The sequence below is a fragment of the Episyrphus balteatus genome, chromosome 4 (genome assembly GCF_945859705.1).
Source record: "Episyrphus balteatus chromosome 4, idEpiBalt1.1, whole genome shotgun sequence".
Lineage (NCBI taxonomy): Eukaryota > Metazoa > Arthropoda > Insecta > Diptera > Syrphidae > Episyrphus > Episyrphus balteatus.
The window spans coordinates 45,359,977-45,380,186 of record NC_079137.1 but is presented as its reverse complement, the minus strand read 5'-3'; the positions used below and the strand labels follow the sequence as shown (position 1 = coordinate 45,380,186).

General features: G+C 30.5%; 2 protein-coding genes across 2 annotated transcripts; one reads left to right on the top strand and one right to left on the bottom strand.

The window, feature by feature from the left end:
• Positions 1 to 562: 562 nt before the first annotated feature.
• LOC129919451 (uncharacterized) lies at positions 563 to 3,492 on the bottom strand. The gene is made up of 2 exons (XM_056000324.1): positions 3,245 to 3,492; positions 563 to 3,193 (listed from the first exon to the last, which is right to left on the bottom strand). The coding sequence occupies exon 2, from the start codon at positions 2,295 to 2,297 to the stop codon at positions 564 to 566; it is 1,734 nt and encodes a 577-aa protein (XP_055856299.1). The 5' UTR covers positions 2,298 to 3,193; positions 3,245 to 3,492; the 3' UTR covers position 563.
• Positions 3,493 to 4,805: 1,313 nt separating this feature from the next.
• LOC129919023 (uncharacterized) lies at positions 4,806 to 14,099 on the top strand. Its single transcript, XM_055999827.1, has 2 exons — positions 4,806 to 5,329; positions 5,404 to 14,099. Exon 2 carries the CDS (start codon positions 11,604 to 11,606, stop codon positions 12,798 to 12,800), a length of 1,197 nt encoding a protein of 398 aa, XP_055855802.1. The 5' UTR covers positions 4,806 to 5,329; positions 5,404 to 11,603; the 3' UTR covers positions 12,801 to 14,099.
• Positions 14,100 to 20,210: the final 6,111 nt, after the last annotated feature.

The window sequence follows — 20,210 nt, the reverse complement described above, 5'->3', positions numbered from 1 at the left end:
ATTCACGTAAAATTCACGTTCACGGTAGAAGGCAAAAAAAAAAAAAAGTAAAATTCACGTTGACGTTAAAACGCAAAAACGTAAAATTCACGTTAAAACGTAAAATTCGCGTTCACGTTAAAACGCAAAAAACGTAAAATTCACGTTAAAACGTAAAATTCACGTTCACGTTAAAAACGCAAAAACGTAAAATTCACGTTTGGATTTCTAACACCATATCTATTTTTTTTTCATTTCAACATTAGTTGTGGGATTGGATTTTCAGTGATAAATTGGTTGTGGGATATACTTTCATAGTTGGATTTTTTGAATAGCACAACATTAGCACCTGCACGGCATGCAATATAAAATTGATGTGTGCATTGGATAAACATATTCTCAATAGGATGTCCATATGCTTAAGATCAAATAAGAACTAGCATTCCAAAATACTTACCTCTGTTGGTTGTGCTGCTTAGAAATATATACAATGCAAGAGAATTTCAGAAGAGTTTGATTAAAAGACATATTTTTTTTTTTTTTTTTTTTTTTTTTTTTTTTTTTTTTTTTTATTTAGATCAGTTTTATATGTCATTTTCAAGTTCTATTCGAAAATGACCCCAAGCTAGTGTATTTACATTATTGCTACATATAAATCTTTTGTTATCAGAAGAACTTAAACTTAATTTGTTTATACATTCAGTGTATATAGTATGATGTTTAGATCTAAAGTTCAACATTTTACTATAGAAGTTTTGTTTGTGTAGCAAACAGTCTCTGTAATTTTGTAAAGACATTTTTTTTACAGCTGATGATTTAACACCCTTAGCCTTTTTTATTAGAGCTGCATCTTCTATGTCTATACTATACATTTTAGCTCTTAATCCTATAAATTCCTTCATTATTAGACCATTATTTTCATCCTTCATAAATCCTAACTTTTTAACATTGAGCTGGGCAATACCATAGCGGTTTTGGTGTGGATAGTCTGAAGTATCAAATTTATCTATTATATCATTTCTTATATCATTATAGAAATCATCTGTTCTTATTTTATAAATAAATGAATCGGTATCCATGTAGGCCAGATTTAGGTTGTCATTAAATTTAGGTTTCATGTATGCATAATGAAAGTCGTACATTTTATACTTTGAAATCTCCAAAACACAAAAACCTAAGTATATAGGCTTATTATATACACTGTGAATTCGTTTTAACTGAATAGCAGCCATGGTTTCCGAAAATTCTAATATGCTATGAAAATTAGGTTTAGCTATAAGAGCGCGACTACCGAGATGGGTACCTTTGCTTTCTATAGAATCGACAATTCGAACATCTTTTCGTTTGTCTACATTTTCCATAGTTTTTCCGAATACAGCATTATTGCAAAGTTTACGTTGATCCTTTTCAAACTTTGTGGTGGCTTTTTTTCTTAGTTCATTGTTTAAATCAATATATTTTTTAAGCCATTGAGATTGTTTGAATTGCATCACTCTATGAATTTTCTTAAGCACCAAACCATTATCAAGGCATTGAATTAATGTTTTGTAATGAATTATATAATTAACTTTATTATTCAAATCAGCAATTAATTTTTTATCGGATTTACCAGACAATGAAATGTTTGAAGGACAGAATGGAAGATCATTATGATTATCATGTATTTCTAGGGGGTACTCGAGATCCACTTCTAAAACATAACCAATGTTTATATTTGAAATTAACCAGCCTTTAATATCATCTAAATTAGTTGGAGGTTCAACCCATTTAAAGTTTGAATGTGGGAGGTAATCAGACATGGCCCAACCGTATAGGTTATTAGCATCCAAGTACATTAAGTAATCAGATGGTTTACTTGAATCATAATCAACCATATATTTATTATTTGCTTTACAATGTCGCAAGCTACATTGTGTTAAACCTCCTCTTATACCCTTAGCGAAAAAGTTATACATGTTGATGTCTGTCAAAAGTTCAAGCTTAACACCTGTTTCTTTCAACATAGCATCCCACGAAAAACCTGGCAATGTATAATAGTGACAGGGATCTAGACCATAAATTGTTCTAGAATCAATTCTAAATTTTTCAAAAATGTCTGCTAAAATTAAGACGTCTGTAATTAAATAGTGTTCAAGATATTCTCTTAAATTACTACATTTAAAATGTGACCAAACTTTCTCAGCATGATTATAATCATCTTGGTTACAATCCTCTTCAACCAAAGAATTTCTAAATGATTCTATTGGAGGAAGCTCCGTCTCACTTAATTTTTCTATAGAATCTAAATAATCATAGCATAAAACACCCTTACGAGTCATAAGTTGAATAGATTCATCATCTTTGAAAAATGTTGATAAAATTTTAAAATCTTTTTTTTCATTAAGAGTTTTTGCTATCTTATCTATACTTGAAGGTAAAAATCTAAATGAGTCTAAGAACCGTAATTCTAGAAACTCGCTCTGCTCACTATTTATTAATAGTTTTGCTGATATGGATATATATTTCTCTTTATTGAGAGGAATAATATTGATAAACCCTTTGATATTACCCAGCTCTTTTATAAATAAATGAGAATCATAACCGGTTAAATTATGGAAAAAAATTGGAATGAATTTAGGTATCTTATAGTTTAAGTTACATTTTGAATGCGCTGCTCCTCTGAATTTACCAGTCAAGTGATCATGATCTCGTACCTTTACATCGCCCCATACTGACTTCTTACAAATATGACATCTTGTTGTCTGCTGAAATTTGATTTCATCCTGGGGTGTTATATTAATTTTAATCTTCTTACTCAAATGATGTCGATGAATATGTTTGGAGTCTTCAATTAAGTTCGTAACAAAAACTCGTGCACAGTCTTCACCTAGAGAGAGCGATCATAATTTTCATATAGCATAAGAGATAAATCCTTTAAAACAAATTTACTTACCGGTGTATTTAAACAATTTATTTAGAGATGGATCAAATGAGCATTTGATAAAGTATGAAACAGCAATCGGCACATGTTTTTTAATCGATGTAGTCGATGATTTTGAGGGATCAGGTTGGCAGCTATCAATATTCACCAGCATACATTCAAAATCTGCATAGATGGCAAATGGTACTTCGAGTGACCTCGATTGATGCTCAAACTGTAGTATATTATTTGTCTCATTTGGTAGGGCTGTCACAATTTTGTTACATTCAGTTTCATGCTTCTCAAATCCTTTATCTGTGTTGAATATTAGCAGGCATGAATTACACATTCTAATTGATCGTTTACCATGATTTATTTGAGCTCCTATTAATCTGGACATATTTTGTATCCACACATAGTGATTGTATTCGCCTTCTTGTATAAGTAACAAGTTTATGTGTAGGTCTCTCTTATGGTTGGAATTATAATATGGACCTACAACTCTATAGTTTTCTCCAGTTCCATTTTTTTCTACTCCGAACACATTTACACTTATTGCAGGGTTTAGAGTTTCAAAAATCGAAATGTCTTTAAGTTTCAAAGGGAAAACTAAATTTGTAAAGTTAACTATAGTTCCATTCATTAAACTTATCACTCCGTTTTGAATGTTTTCAATCCGATATTTACTAGCTCTATGCGAATTGTCATCTATGGGGGAAAGAGCTGATATAACTGCCCATTTGAAACAGAATTTATCATTATTTTGCACATTAACACAGGCTTTTTTCAACTCAATACTTTTCGGTAGTTTTAAGTAACTTGAACCCCTTAAGGGTTTATATTCGTTAATATTGACTTCAATATGTTTTATACAAAATAGCGTCCATCCAGAATCTCTATCCTCAAACTCTATACTTTTAGTCTCAATGATCTTACACATATTTTCAAGTATATCTTCCAAGTTATCATTTTGAAGAGCTATCTGCATTGGACATTTAAAAGATTTTATACTTATCTCAGTTTTTTCTGATTCTTCATGCACTGTTATATATTTTATAAACTCTGCAAACAGCTCAATGCTGAACTTTACACTTCCTTTTGTTTCAAACGATTTTCCAATTAGTTGTATAATATCAGTCTTACAACTTTTCAAAAATGTATTAATGTCTATAACCCCCTCATCGGTATTTTCTAATGAGTACGTTTCCACTTTACCTTCAAAACAATGCCTTATTCTGTTAAACCGTGTATTAATAACTGGAACTCTACTTTTTCTCTTATGATCATTGGTTCTACTGTGATGTGACCATTCAGAAGTACTAACGTCTATTTCACAAGTAACGCATCTACGTTTTTTCGGTGCGTTTGACGAAGATGGAGAGTCATCATTATCAAGATTTTTTCTTTTATTATTAGACTTTTCGATTTCATTATTAATTGCCAGATTATCGGAGGGGTTGTTCATATGCTTCTTACGGAAGTGTTCCTTCATTGAATCCGTTCGCGTATACGTTTTTTCACATTGAGGACATTTTATCTTATCACCATGTACAGCTTTTATATGCCTGTTAAGAGTACACTTTTGTATAAATTTGCTACTGCATACGTTACAAACAAAATTCGCCATTGTATTATGTTAACTTTACAGTTTATACCGATTGCAAAACACACACTTTTTGGATAACTTTTCTAAGATATGAATATTCTACAAATATCTTTTTCAAATAAAATTGAAAAACTTATATGGGAAGCAATGTTCTCTACTCACGATATGGAATAAGACTGTTAATTAGTTAGCAAAACATTTCTACTTTTATATTACAATAGAAATACGAATTCAATCAAGTCACCAGCATACTATCTATAAAACATAAGTCCTACCGAGAGATTTTTTTTTTTTTTTTTTTTTTTTTTCATAGTTCTGCGATTGAGATACTCTATAAAATAAAAACAAGGAGTTGAACTCTGAGGGGGGAGTCATTTCATAAGTAGCACCTGAAAGGATCATTCTCACCCTATGCAAATTGGAAAAAATGTTTGTGTGGAGGAGATTAACTATCATCGTTCCACCCTCAAATACCCCTATCATTCAAACTAATGGTATGTGTGTGTGTGTGTGTGTGTGTGTGTGTAAGAAGATTGGGTGGGGGTACTTCTATAAATAAGAAATGATTTGGTGATAATCAGAATAGTCGATTTCAAGAAGCTACACAGTCAACATAATTACTAATATTATACATAATGATTAATTCCGATGAAGCAGAATACACCGTTTTTACTCTGGATGATTTCGCTGCTTTTGAAGCAAATTCATTAACCCTAGCCAGTGGATTCAAGCCAACAAAGAAGCTATCGGAGTTGGAAATAGGTCTAAAATATAACATTTATACTTTGCGAAAGGTTACGACACGGTGGGGTGATAGAATCGTAGCAGATCTTGGCGAATATACGGTAAGATACAATTTTTCTCGTTCTGCTTCCTTTATACAAAATACTTGAAAATATCGTTTTTTTTTTTCTTATAGGTCTTTTTACCGATAAGATACGCAAAGCTGTCCACAGAAAGCATATTACTACTTGGAGGAGGCTCTTATGCTTTAGAGAAAACATATCAACATGGATCAACGTTTGAGCTGAAATTTACAAAAATATAAATAATTTTATGTTAATATAATTTATAAGCATATATATATATATATATATACCTACATATAAGAAAAAGAAGCAAAATTAAAATTTTTAAAAATCAAATTTATTTCTTTTATTAATTTTACAGAATTTTGTTTTTATCGATCCAAGAGTTATGTTCTGGTGGGAATCCCAACCATTTTACAAAAACTTTATTTCCTTTCGTTTGTAGAACTTTTTCAACTAGATATACATCGCTACAATCAGATTTCAGCAGTTCTAGTTCATAAAAGCCTCCTTGAATAGGTTTTCCTTGAAAGTCTTCGAGAAGATATGTTATAGGTTTTGTTGCTTGGACTTTTCTTATTTTAAAAACCTCAGTAGTCCAGTTGGGTGTATAACCTTTTTCGAATATATGTTTATACTTGCTAATTCTTACGTTATCACCAACTTTAAATTTACTTTTACTAAACACTTCGTTCTTATTTTTGAAAAGTTTTAACATTGACTTTGAATTTTTCTTGTTTACATCTGCAGGTTTACATTTAATGGTTCGGTGGTAAGAATGATTATAATCATAAAGCAATTTCTTGTAAATATTTATCCACTTATAGCTACCATTGAAACTAAATTCTTTCCACATTTTTTCCTTAAAGGTTCTATTAAATCTTTCAATAATTGAAGCCTTTAATGAGCTGAATGTAGAATAGTGATTAATTTTATGTTTTTCCATCAAACTCTTGAAGTTTGTATTGAAAAATTCCTTTCCATCATCAGTCTGCAAGTTCTTTGGAATCCTAGAAGAAATAGTAAATATTTCATCCATTCCTTTTGAAATAGTAATGCCTTTTTTGTTTTTCATTGGGACAACCCAAGCGAATTTTGAAAAAGCATCGATAACTGTCATCAAATAATTAAATCCATTGTTTTTCTCGCTGTAAGGTATCATTTCAACCAGATCTGCTTGCCACAAGTCATCATATCCCTTTATGATAACATGACGACGTTTAAAATTTCGCCGTGTAGCCTTATGTAACTCTTCAACAACCTTTCGCTTACTCATATTTAAAAAGAGTGACTTCATATAAATAAAACAAATCTTTTATATATTTTTTTATAAATGTATGCTTTTATTCCAATCTTTTATATAATAACATCAATTTCTTAATTCTAACCAAACGGTTTTCTACCATATAGCAGGCGCAAGTATCGGGTCCTAGCTTACATTGGTTGAATGCCCAGCAGCAATTGGAGTAATGATGTCCGTGAATAGTTTCAGTGTAATGTACATTATCGAATCTCTTAAGCAGGGTAATGCAAGTTAAGATCTCTTCATAATGCTCATCCAGTAAATTCTTGCGATGAGTTTTTAAAAAATCAAAAATGTTTTTAATTATAACTTTTGAGTCCATTTTTATAGTTGTTGCTGGTTAAAGTGTTGAATGCCTACTAACAATTTTGTACTTTTTGTAAGAGGAATTAACGTAAAATGAAAAATATTTGAAACACATACAACAATAAAACTTTGGAAACTATTTAATATTCTTAATCATAGCATTTGTATTTGTGATTTTTATTTTAATCATTGGGGTTTAAAGGGTACTAGAGGAAACATCATCTTCATTAAATATTCAAGTTTATTTTGTATTTTCTGGTCAATATACTTTTGGTCTATGGAGTCTTTAAGATTTTTTTGAGAAATTAATTGTGATGCTGTGTTTTCTCGTTCCATACTTTTTATTGTTTCCTTTATCGTAGAGTCTATATGGTTTTTTAGCTTATGAATTTCCTTATTAAAAGTGGATAAAACTTCTATTAAAGAAGAATTTATGTGGTTTATAATGCTTGATTCTTTAAGACTTATTTGATCATCAACATATCCTTTACACACGGCTTGGTGGGGGTATTCAGGATTACTTCCAACATTGTTTAAATATCTACTTTCTATATCAAAATCACCAGAGGGTAAGAGTTTAAATCCCAATCCTGGAGGACCCACAATACCTCTGGTTTTTGGAGTAGGTTTGAAGTTCCTACCGAACTTGTCGACGTTCATTGTTCAAATGTTAAGTTTTCTTTTTTGTATGATACTAATATATAATATTTGATTCCTTTAATTCTTCAATTATGGAAGTGATTTCATTCTGATGGTTATCGTTACCAGCATTTTTAGATGCTATCAAAAGTCGTAGTCTATCCACAACTTCATTTGGATCATTCCAGTATACATATTCAATATCTTTGTTTGTGTATTTCATTTCAGTAATACTAGAATAGGATGTTCCTATTTTTGCATTATCATTTTTAAGTCCAGCGACAATAGCCTTTATTATTTGTGTGTATTTCACACCTCTGTTACTCTTAATTCGAGAAGAACTATCATGATTCATTCTGTATACATTAGTTTTTTGGAGGATTTTCGAATATTGTTCTAAGTCATCCTTAGTATATTTTTTCTTACAAGGATTTTTCTTTAACACCAATTCAATGAGACCCGGAGTTCGAGTAAAAATTTCATCATCAATGATAATATTCTTATCACTCATTTTAAAGCTACACTTTCCTATTTTTACAGATTGAGTGTTTGCATCAAAATATGGTCCATAGACCGTATCACGATTCGACTCTGACAACAGTTTTTGTTGATTGAAAGACGATGATTTATTAGGACTATCGAAATTTTTCGGTGTACTGAATAAAAAAGTATTATCTGGACTATTCAATTCTAATGAAGGTGATCCTGCTCGTTCATGATCTTCTTCCTCATCCTTTTCATTAAAAGATTTGAAATGTAGCTTACGACGTTTCGGTGTTTTAATATTATCCTCTTGTTGTGATTCTTCTTTTTTAATATTTCCAACCAATTTTTTCAACGGCTCAACGATGGGTTTGAAAGTGTTTTCCAACTCAGTTTCTCGCATCATTTTACCAGTTTTTAGTTGAAAATATTTATTTTTTAGCACATTTCGCGTTTTTATTAGATCATTTAACACACTTTCATCCATTTTTATAGTTCAAAATATGAGACAGTATTTAAATATTTATTTTATTATGATTATATATGATGGACTAGTATCTCCAAACAGTGGTGCTGATGTAATGTGTTGCTTTCAAATGATAAATGTATATTTATAGTATTGCAATTTTGTGAAAACTGTTTTTATATCGACCTTTTTCAATGGTGCTTTCCTTGTCTATAACCAGAAAACCGAAATTATCAGCCCAACACTGAGAACATAATTCCTTAAACTGATTAAATGTCATATCAGAGTTTATATGATCTTTGTAAACATGCATCAAATTCAATTCATCTTGTTTGAAAAGAATAATAAAATTAGCATTGTCTCTAATTAAATGTTTTGGTATATGGGTATAGGACTGACATAAGTAAAAACTATCAACTCCATTATGACGACCCATGCAAAAATAATCTCTTATGTTATTTTGTTTCTGGCATGCAACATCATCGAATATAAATATTGAATTATTTTTAGCGTCTGATGGGGGCATTATCTCGGAATTATTTGAGAATTCATTATATTCCATTCCTTTCACGGATGTAATCAGCTTTTTGAGATACATATATTTTGGTTGATGTAAGGATTTAGAATAAATATAAATATTTTCAAACTTTAATCCATTCGGGTCGAGAAGAATACTAAGCATAACATTTGTTTTTCCACAGTTTGATGGTCCCACGATAATTCCTCGAATACTGTTTGGGAATAATGAACCATGTTTTTTTTTTATTTTGACTTTGGAATCAAAGTTTTTTACTTTAATAACTTCTGACTGCTTTACGAAGCGCATAATGCCGACTGATAGCTTTTACAATAAAACATAGCATTTTTATATGATTATATTCATATGTGTTTCAACCTCCAAGTAGGAAGGTATACAAATTATAATATGATTGAGCATAACGTTCGAAATCATACTCATAATAAAAGAAAATCAATTGAAGGAAAGGGGCTTTTGAATACGGTTATAGACAAATTACCATTTGAGCTACATCTTCCTTCATATAATTATTGTGGCCCCGGAACTAAATTGGAAAAACGATTACGTAGAGGAGATAAGGGGGTTAATAAACTAGATGAGGCTTGTCGTTTGCATGATATTGCATATTCTAAGAGTAGCTCTGTCTCAGATCGACACGTTGCTGATAAAATTCTAACTGAGCAAGCGTGGAAACGATTTAAAGCAAACGACTCTTCAACGTCTGAAAAGTTAAGCGGCCTTTTGGTCACCAACATGATGAAGGCGAAAACAAAGTTCGGTATGGGTAATAAAGAGAATAAAAAAAAAAAAAACTATCCGAGCTAGTAAACAAAAGAAGCAGCCTTGTAAGAAAAATATTTTTAAAAAGGCCATAACTGAAGCAAGAAATGCTATTAAAAGCAATATCAATTGTTGTGGTACAACATCTATGGCAAATATTGCTCTGAAAGCTGCAAAAAATGTTTTTAAAAATAGAAAACAACAAAATATACAAACTCCAAGAATAATCCCACTTCCAAAGAGAGGTGGTTTTCTTCCATTTCTAGCTCCTATTCTAGCTGGTTTATCAGCTGTTGGATCTTTAACAGGTGGAGTTGCCGGAGTTGCAAAAGCACTAAATGACGTACATGCTGCTAAAAGAGCTTTTGAAGAAAACAAACGACATAATAAGGCTATGGAGGCAGTCGCTATTCAAGGGAAGGGGTTATACTTGAAACCATATAAAAATGGTCTTGGTTTATTTCTAAACACACCTAATACAAAAAACTGATTGATTTGCTGCCTAAGAGACCCTTAAATAATCATGATATTCTACGGTTTGGAAAGAAACATCTCAAGCACTTTAGAGGAGTTTTTATGCGAGACTCATTACCAAAAACCTCTACGGATCAAGAGTGTGGCGTTATAAATTTGGATAGTGAAGCTGGTATGGGTACTCATTGGGTAGCATATATTAGAAATAAAAAATATAATATTATAAAGTATTTTGATAGTTTTGGTAATTTAAGACCACCAACTGAAGTAATAGACTATCTTGGTAATCAAATAAATTATAATTATATTCGAGAACAAGATTTTGATACATTTATATGTGGACATTTATGCTTAAGATTTTTATTAGACCAATGTTTAAATGTTTTCAAAAGTTAAAATAAAAAATGAATAAAACCATGTGAACACATCAAAACTGTCTCATTTTTCTTTTAACCAGGATGTCGCTAACATTAACATTAAGTGGGAATGAATCAAGTCTCAATGCAGAATATTTTCCACCAATTGTACTGAAATCTAATTATGTTTGCGGGCTTATAGATTTTCAAACATATAACTCTATACCAAATGTAGATGAGTTTAATAATTTGATACATGTGGGCGATAATGTTATCTCGCTTCCTATTGGTTCATATGAGATAGAAGATATAAATAATTTCATACAAACAAAATTTAATGATATAAACAAAAAAAAAAAAAATTTAAAAAAAAGTGAATTTAAAATCAAGGCCAATATAAACACTCTAAAATGTGAAATTTTCAGCTCGGAAGATATTGACTTCTCTAAACCGAATTCAATTGGATCTCTTTTAGGATTTAGTAAGAAGCTGCTGAAGGCTAATAGACAATATGAATCAGATCTCTTCGTCGATATAAATAGAGTTAATGCCATACGCATTGAATGTAATATTATAGATGGAACGTATATTAACAATCAACCTGCGCATATTTTACATGAATTTGCTGTTAAAGTAAGTCCAGGCTATAAAATCATAGAAGTTCCGAAAAATGTCATTTATTTACCCGTGAACGTCAGACGAATAACATCGTTGTGTTTAAAGTTCATAGATCAAGACGGTAAAGTTATAAATTTTAGAGGAGAGACATTAACGGCTCGATTACATTTACAACCGCAGCCATGATTGTATATGAAAATATAATTAGCACAATCCCATATAAAAACACCGTCGAAAATAATTCATTACTCAATCAAGCTTCGAACTCAGCCGCGGTAACACATAATCTTACAAAGCATAATCAGGATTTTTTACTCTCATTGGGGTATATCATAAAATATTGAAAATCAAAAACAAAATATAACAATATGTTGAACATTTTCCAAGAGCCCGAAATCTATGAAAGTGTTTCTAAATATGAATATCATACTTACTCACCATATCAAAACAATTTTGAAAAAAATGACATCATTCAGATTTGCATACAACACCAAAATCTTAATGTTCTTCCTTCGGAAAGTTTTCTATATGTTGAAGGATCACTATCGAAGACAGATGGAAAAGAAATAGTCAGCACAAGACTTGTAAACAATGCAATGGCTTTTCTCTTCGACGAAATACGTTATGAGCTGAATGGAAAGGAAATTGATTACAATCGAAATGTGGGGATTACAACAACAATCAAAAACTATTTATCGTTGACAAAAAATGAGAGTGATATGCTTTTAAATGCTTCATGGTCTCCTGATTCAGATATTTATTTGAAACCATTATATTTTAACTACTGCATTCCATTGAATAAGCTTTTGGGTTTTGCTGAAGATTATAAAAAAATTATTCCCAATGCTCGTCATGATCTAATTCTAACTCGTTCTAGGATGGATGAAAACGCTATAATCTCCCCAACTGATGAAAATGTACAAGTAAAACTACATAAGGTACAGTGGAGAGTACCGCACGTGACTTTATCAGATTCGATGAAATTAAATCTATATAAATCTATAAATGCAAATAGTTTTATGAAAATTGCTTTCCGAAACTGGGACCTCTATGAGTATCCTATGTTATCAAGCTCTGACCATCACATCTGGAACGTTAAAACAACAACGCAAATAGAAAAACCTCGATACATTGTATTTGCACTACAAACTGCAAAAAATAAAAAAATATCTGCTGATCCTACAACGTTTGACCATTGTGATTTAACAGACTTAAAAGTGTATTTAAACTCTGATGTATATCCTCATGAAGATCTTAATATTTCTTTCGAGAGAAATAGATATAGCTTGTTCTACAAAATGTATACGGATTTTCAAAGAACTTACTACAATAAAACCACCACTGAACCTTTGCTTTCTTGGGATCTATTTAAATCCCGTGCTCCAATTTTTGTTATAGACTGCAGACATCAAAATGAGGCTTTGAAAACAGGACCTATCGATATACGCTTGGAGATGAGAACATCAAAAAACATTCCTGCAAATACTTCAGCTTACTGCCTCATGCTTCATGATCGGATTATTGAATACAATCCACTTGACCAAGTTGTTAACAGAATTGTCTAAGGATTGTTATTATTTTTTTTTATGTTTTTCAATGTAAACCTAAAAATAAAACCAGAAAATATATAAATAAAATACAATATTATAAAAAAAAAAAAAAAAAACATATGTTATTATTCAAGATTTGCTCATTCCATTTAATTTACACCACCACTTCAAAATAATATAGGAATATCATAACATTTGTAAGTTTATTCATTTGCTATTAAGGGTAGGAAAGTAGTCATATAGGTATAGAATATGATCCTAAATGTCGTATTACACATTGCAAAAGGTTTCTTTGGGGTGAAAAGTATCTAATGAAAAGAAGTATGATGGTAATAATGCATGCTTATATCGTATTGATTGCTCATAGTAGAACAATAAAGTTTTTCCCCGCATTCATTCATGCAGTTAACCTTATCATAAATTTGTATTGTTGACACTTGGGATATCATCGGTGTACCTAAATAAGGAAGCAGTTGAATAAATTTCTGTATTGCGGTCATCATGAATGTATATTTTAATTGTCGGCATCCATCCCTATAGATAAAATAATGTGTTGACCTTATTGACATACATTTGTATTCCGTAATAAAAATGACCCCTGGACCATTTTTCAGGATTTTAATGATAAGGGATGCTGATGCTAGCAAAGCAATAGATAAAGGAGGTATAGTCCTATTAGACAAATGAATGATATGATGGTAGTGAGGTATTAGGATTTTGTTACACTAATTATCACCTCAATCCAGGAAAAATCCTAAAGCAGCAGATAGAGGTGTCAAGTTCTATTAGTCCGATGATTGATATGATGCTATCGATGTATGCGGGTTTTGATATCCCAATGCAAATATCATAATCGTAAATTTTAATTGTTTCCTATTTGATTTTGTTGATCCTATTTGATTTTTATTTCTGATGACTTTAAACATCCTTTAAATTTATTGAAAGTGTGCTACAAAAATCAGAGGGTCTCTGAAAATGTTCGGATTGTAATGGTCTGCATACGAATACTTATGTTTTTTTTTTTGTATAAATACTTTGAGCATTATCATCATAATCATCAGTTTAAAGTAAACGAGCTAGGATGACTAACCAGGAGCTGAAAATTAAACAACAGATGGAAGAGTGGTTGTCCAAATATGGGTGCCAATGCTGGGAGTTCCAGCTACTTCAGGATGCCGCTTGGGAGGAGGTTGGTAGTGTGGACACTACCAACATTCTAAGCCTTGTGACAGTGGCCCACCTGCTGAATTCATTGCAGATGAAAGCAATGAAAGGGGGGTTTGATGTAAGCCCCCTACCAGATATTATAGCATTTTTAATAAATATAAAACTTGTATAATTATAAAATAAAAAAAAAAAAAAAAAAAATAAAAATAAAAAAAATTAAAAAAAAAAAATATGTCTTTTAATCAAACTCTTCTGAAATTCTCTTGCATTGTATATATTTCTAAGCAGCACAACCAACAGAGGTAAGTATTTTGGAATGCTAGTTCTTATTTGATCTTAAGCATATGGACATCCTATTGAGAATATGTTTATCCAATGCACACATCAATTTTATATTGCATGCCGTGCAGGTGCTAATGTTGTGCTATTCAAAAAATCCAACTATGAAAGTATATCCCACAACCAATTTATCACTGAAAATCCAATCCCACAACTAATGTTGAAATGAAAAAAAAATAGATATGGTGTTAGAAATCCAAACGTGAATTTTACGTTTTTGCGTTTTTAACGTGAACGTGAATTTTACGTTTTAACGTGAATTTTACGTTTTTTGCGTTTTAACGTGAACGCGAATTTTACGTTTTAACGTGAATTTTACGTTTTTGCGTTTTAACGTCAACGTGAATTTTACGTTTTTTTTTTTTTGCGTTCTACCGTGAACGTGAATTTTACGTGAATTTTACGTTTTAACGTGAACGTGAACCGAACGTGAATTTTACGTTTTTGCGTTTTTAACGTGAACGTGAATTTTACGTTTTAACGTGAATTTTACGTTTTTTGCGTTTTAACGTGAACGCGAATTTTACGTTTTAACGTGAATTTTACGTTTTTGCGTTTTAACGTCAACGTGAATTTTACGTTTTTTTTTTTTTTGCGTTCTACCGTTTGCTAAGCATGGTCTAGAACCCAAAATAATATCGGTATAGCATAAATCAGAACTCATACCGGTATAGCACACATCAGAATCCATACCGGTATAGCATATATCAAAATCCATACCGGTATAGCACAGATCAAAACCCCATACCGGTATAGCATAGATTAGAATCCATACCGGTATAGCGGTATAGCATATGTCAAAACCCATACCGGTGATACCGCTGATACCGGTGATACCGGTGATACCGGTGTTCCAGAACCCTCTAGTCTATACTACTCACATGCACTCTTTTCATCTATAAAGCACATAAAACTCTTATAAAAGCCAATAACAATAAATTTAACCGTCAACACAAAATGTGCTAAGAAAACAATTAAGTTAATTTTCCAAGCAATTTGTCACATAAAACAGTGCGGTTGTTTATGTTATAAAATGTCGTTGCTGCTTAATGTATTTTGTGTATGAGCTTGTATATTTTCTTAAAAAAACACCTGTACCATCATGCAGAAGACTTAAATTAGCAATTTGTGAGAGACATAAAATATTAAAGAAAGTCGTACAAGCACCTAAGACCAAAGTCATCAAAATTTTACTCCATCAACATACATAATTTACAACATCCTTAAAATGTCAACCTCAGAAACATCAGTATGGTTTTTAACCAACAACTCTTATGGCAACGACAAACATGTTAGTGGCTTTTCTGGAGATGAAATTGGTACAATTGGTATTTCTGTGTTATGATGTTAATATTTTTATGATTTTAAATAATTTATATTTTATACACAAGGATTTGAGTATTTTGAGGATTTTTTTTATTTTTTATAAGAAATCAGAGAAAGAAAGTTTTCATTTAACGTCTTATAAAGGTACGATTGCATATCCGACATTGGCTATTATGTTTAATATAAATTATTTTTGTTATTTAATAATATTGCATGTTTTCTAAAGCTTTATATGTTGACTATAGCTATTATAATGTACACAACCTGAACCTGCTAACTGGGTTGAATATGAAGCCCCAAAACGAATTTGCATAAAAACGACACAAAATAATTTTACCCAAAGGAATGACATGGATTTGTAAATGCTTTTAATTATAATTAAACTTCATGAAAATTTATACACCTGGGATATTTTAACGACCACAGACAAATTATGTTGATAAATTAATTCTATGGCTTTAATTTAATTGCTATTCTATTTAGGAAAAGTAAAAGTTTTCACAGGGAAGGATTATCTATTTTCCAAATTGTTTTACAAACTTATTTCAGTTTATTTCGTGTTTAAGTAAAAGAATAGTTTCATTAGCTACTTAAACAAAAAAAAAATAGTATTTATATTTTTTGTGAGAGTAGGTTTTCACAACACCCTTTTTTTGTCAATTATTCTCTTGGTTTCAAATTATATTGAATCCCTAACATGTTGATTAAGGATATAAGAATAATCCTTATTTATGCGTGTCAGTATCCCACATATGTATGTTTGCAATTGGCCGGATTTAATTAAACGTGGTCATATTAAATCGATGCACTTAAATAAATCATCAATAATACTCAAATTTTCGGACGTGTAAGGTTTAACCTCACTCAGTTAAATGTTGAGTTTTTGAAGTGAAAACTTCTTTAGTATCGTAGTGATTTGAAACAAGATGAAACGAAAACGCGACACGACTTCAACTTGTTATAACTTTTTTGTTTTAATAGATAGATGAATGAAATTTATAGATAGGTAATTAAATAAATTTTAATTGTACAAAATTTCAATTAATTTCATATTCAAAATTCGGAGATAACGGTAAAAAAATGTTCTTTTCCAACACACGTTATATCTTTTGATCTAGTGCACATACAAATTTGATTTAACTTTAATACGCATGGTGATAACATAACCTTTTATTTGATATATCACACATTACGTTACGTGCTCTACAAGTAACACAATCTTAAATTGAAAAAAATTTAAAAATACCTTAAAACACCTGTGGAGATCTGTTGGCGATGACCAGCTACCAGTGTAGGAAGTACCGTAATCTCAGTCTGGAAATTCGACAAGGTTGACTTTAAAAAATTCTTACTTCTCTTGTAGACATCTTTGAAATAAGATATATACATCATTATCCAAGGTGAAACAATAAGCTTTCAGATGATATAAAATTTATCTAGGTTGTCATATCAAAAACATGGATTTGAAGGTGATAGAATAAAAATAGGTAGATTTTTTCTATTTTTTTTTTTGCAAGAAAAATTATTTTTTAAGGTTTCACTTCTACCACGTGTGAATTGCACACATGTTTTTTTTTTTTTTTTTGTAATTCCTTCTTAGTATTTTTTTTATTTTCATGTTCAAATAAAACAAAAAAAAAAAACGCCATCATCGAGAACCACAGGAGGTGGATGAATACTTATTCAGTTTTTTTTTTTTTGTTGAATATGCACAAAAACCATTATTTTTTTCCTTTTGGAATTTTTAAATTGAGAAATCTAATGCAGTGGAAAAAGGATATTTGTTGCATCCATTACCCTGCCATTTTCATACAAAGTATTTTTCCTTTTTCTCGTTATTGGTCAGATAGAAAAGGATGCCTGCGAAAAAAGTCACTTACTGAGGTTTGAATGTTGAAACACAAAGACATTTTGGAAAATAAAATTAAAATAAATTTTGCACTGAATGAAAATGATGAAAAAAAGCCTCGATCTACTGAATCGCTTATTCACAATGTCAAGCCTTAAACAAACCAAAATCAAAAAGAGTACATATATCATGGAATGAAAAAAGAAATAACGGACTCAACTATGCAAATACAAAAAAAAAAAAATAAAGTCCTGGGGCGAATTTCATGTAAATTCTTTTTCGAGTTCCTCTGAATGAATATTATAAGAAGGAGGAGAATGTTTTGGTAAGCCACAATGTTACAAGTTTATTTCTTAATCTGTTTTAACATCAAACGCAGTTATAAAAGCTATGTAAATTTTTGACACTAACACGGACATAAAATATTTACCGCATTAAATTGAACATACACATCTTTGGTGTGATGATTTTTCCAAACATTTTCGCTAAAAGACAGTTTCATGATAATGACCGGATTAGAACATAACATTTTAGAAGTTATGTTGAAATTTTTTTTAGTTTAACAATTTTTAAAATGAGAAATGTCCTATGAGAAAGGATTTTATTTTTTCTTTGTTCTATAAACGATGAAGTTTTTGTTTAATTACTTAGTGAAAATATTTATTTAATATCAATTTGTAATTCACATTACAATTACTTTTTCTGTTGATGTAATCTGCAACTTATAGGTACCACTATTCTAAAAAAAATTGAATTTTGTGTGTTTCGTAAATTACATTTTTTTGTGTTAAACTTCATGTCGGGCTAAATTGAAATATTTTTCCGGGGTAAGTTGTAACAAGTTAAAACTACCTCGTTAATTTTCTTAAACTAATAATAATCATTTTTATCAAAAAAACAAAACCGACTTCCATGGATCAAAACTGGGTATCAATGCTTAAATAATAAAAATAGACCATTCAATAAAAACATTAAAAATTTCTTTTTTTTTCTCTTTTTTGAATAGTTTTTCTTAAGTTTTTTACAATATTTCAATTTAAATTTTTTTTTTAAAGGATACATATCGATAGGAAATTTAATTATCTACAAAAAAATTACTTAATACAAATTTTCAAATTCGGCTTGCTTTTCAAATTATAGACAAAAACTCAAAAAGTAACAAAAAAAGTCGAAAATATTGATCGGTACAAAAATGGTAATATCTTTATAATTTATCCATAGATTTTGAAGAAAAACATGAAAATTTAAATCAATGAGGATTCGAAAGACTTTGATTTTTTTTCAGTAATAAAGTTTTTTTTTTGCAGATATTTCCTTTAAAAACTCGGTGTTTTTAAAATGTTTTAATATACATTGCACTTAAACATCTGGAGTGACCCAGAAAAGTTGTTCTAGTGTTTGTTGCTTATTCACTCAGCTTTCAGTCGCCGGTTTTTCTGTTCAGATTAGTCGTTTATTACTCAAGATATAGCCCGAATACTAAGTAGGCTGGAAAAAACAACGACAAAAAACTTTGAAAAATCATATCTCGAAAACGCATCCATCGTAACATTTTTTAAAGTGATTTCCGGGTCCCTGAAGTCAAAGAAAAAAATAGTGGCATTGAGTGTCCATTTTGGCTGTAAAGCAGTGTTATTACTCCCAATTTGATTTGCGAAAAGTGCTTCGTTCATACACATGACAAAGGACAAACTGCAACTATGTGGGTGATAAAATGATTGGTAAATTGAATGGGTCTATGATTTGAATATATACCTAAGATATGAAATTCTTGTTGACCAAGTTTTAAAATAAGGATGATTCATAGTAACAAAAAAATTGTTGCCACAAGATAGATCTTCCTTGGCTTAAAATTTTGGAAGCAAAATTATCTAGGACAAATTCCATCCTTTTTTGGGATTTTTTAAGTAGGCTAAAGAGGCACATTCGATTTTCAAAAAAAAAAAGGAAAAAATTTCTTGAGTTTAAGAAACTATCTGTGTCACTTATTAGTCTAAGAGATGGCTGCAAGTTTTCGGACTCACTCGGGAAATGGAATTTTTTTTCATGAAATTGTTGGATGGGGGTGGGATAAGCAAATGCCAAATTGGCAGAAAGCAGACTGGATGGAATAAGCGTGGGTGGGCGGTCAAACTTGCATTTTTTTTTGGAAAAAAAACTTTCTCGGAAATGGGTGCAGAGTGGTGGAGGTGGTTGAAGAAGGTGTTAAAGTGACAATTCCAAAATGGCAGAAAGCTAAGTGGATGGAAAAGGGGTGGCAGAAGGGCGCAAAGTGGTAAATTTTTTTTTGAAATTTACTGACTCGGAAATGGCTGCCATTTCGCAAGTGTGTTCCTGATGGTATGTAGTTTCTAAATTCAAAATGGCAGAAAGCAGACTGGATGGGTTATATTTTTTTTCAATTTTTTACTTCGGAGAGTGCCAAAAAAAACTTTTATTTTTAAAAAATATTTAAAAACAACGGCAACACCTACAATCTTGTATTATAACTTTTTTTTAAGCCAAAACTCTATTATTTAATTATCTTTTCAAATAATGTCGTTTTCGTGAAAAGTTTTTGAAAACCAAATTTTTAAACTCAAAATTTTAACTTTTTTTTAATTTTTGTTTTTTACTTTAATTTTTTCTTTAATTTTACACGATCAAGCTTTGTTTTTGGTAATTTAATTTAATTATCTAGCTAATTTTCAACCAATTGTTGAAAACAAGATGCTAAAATGTCGTACAGTTTTTGAAATAATTAA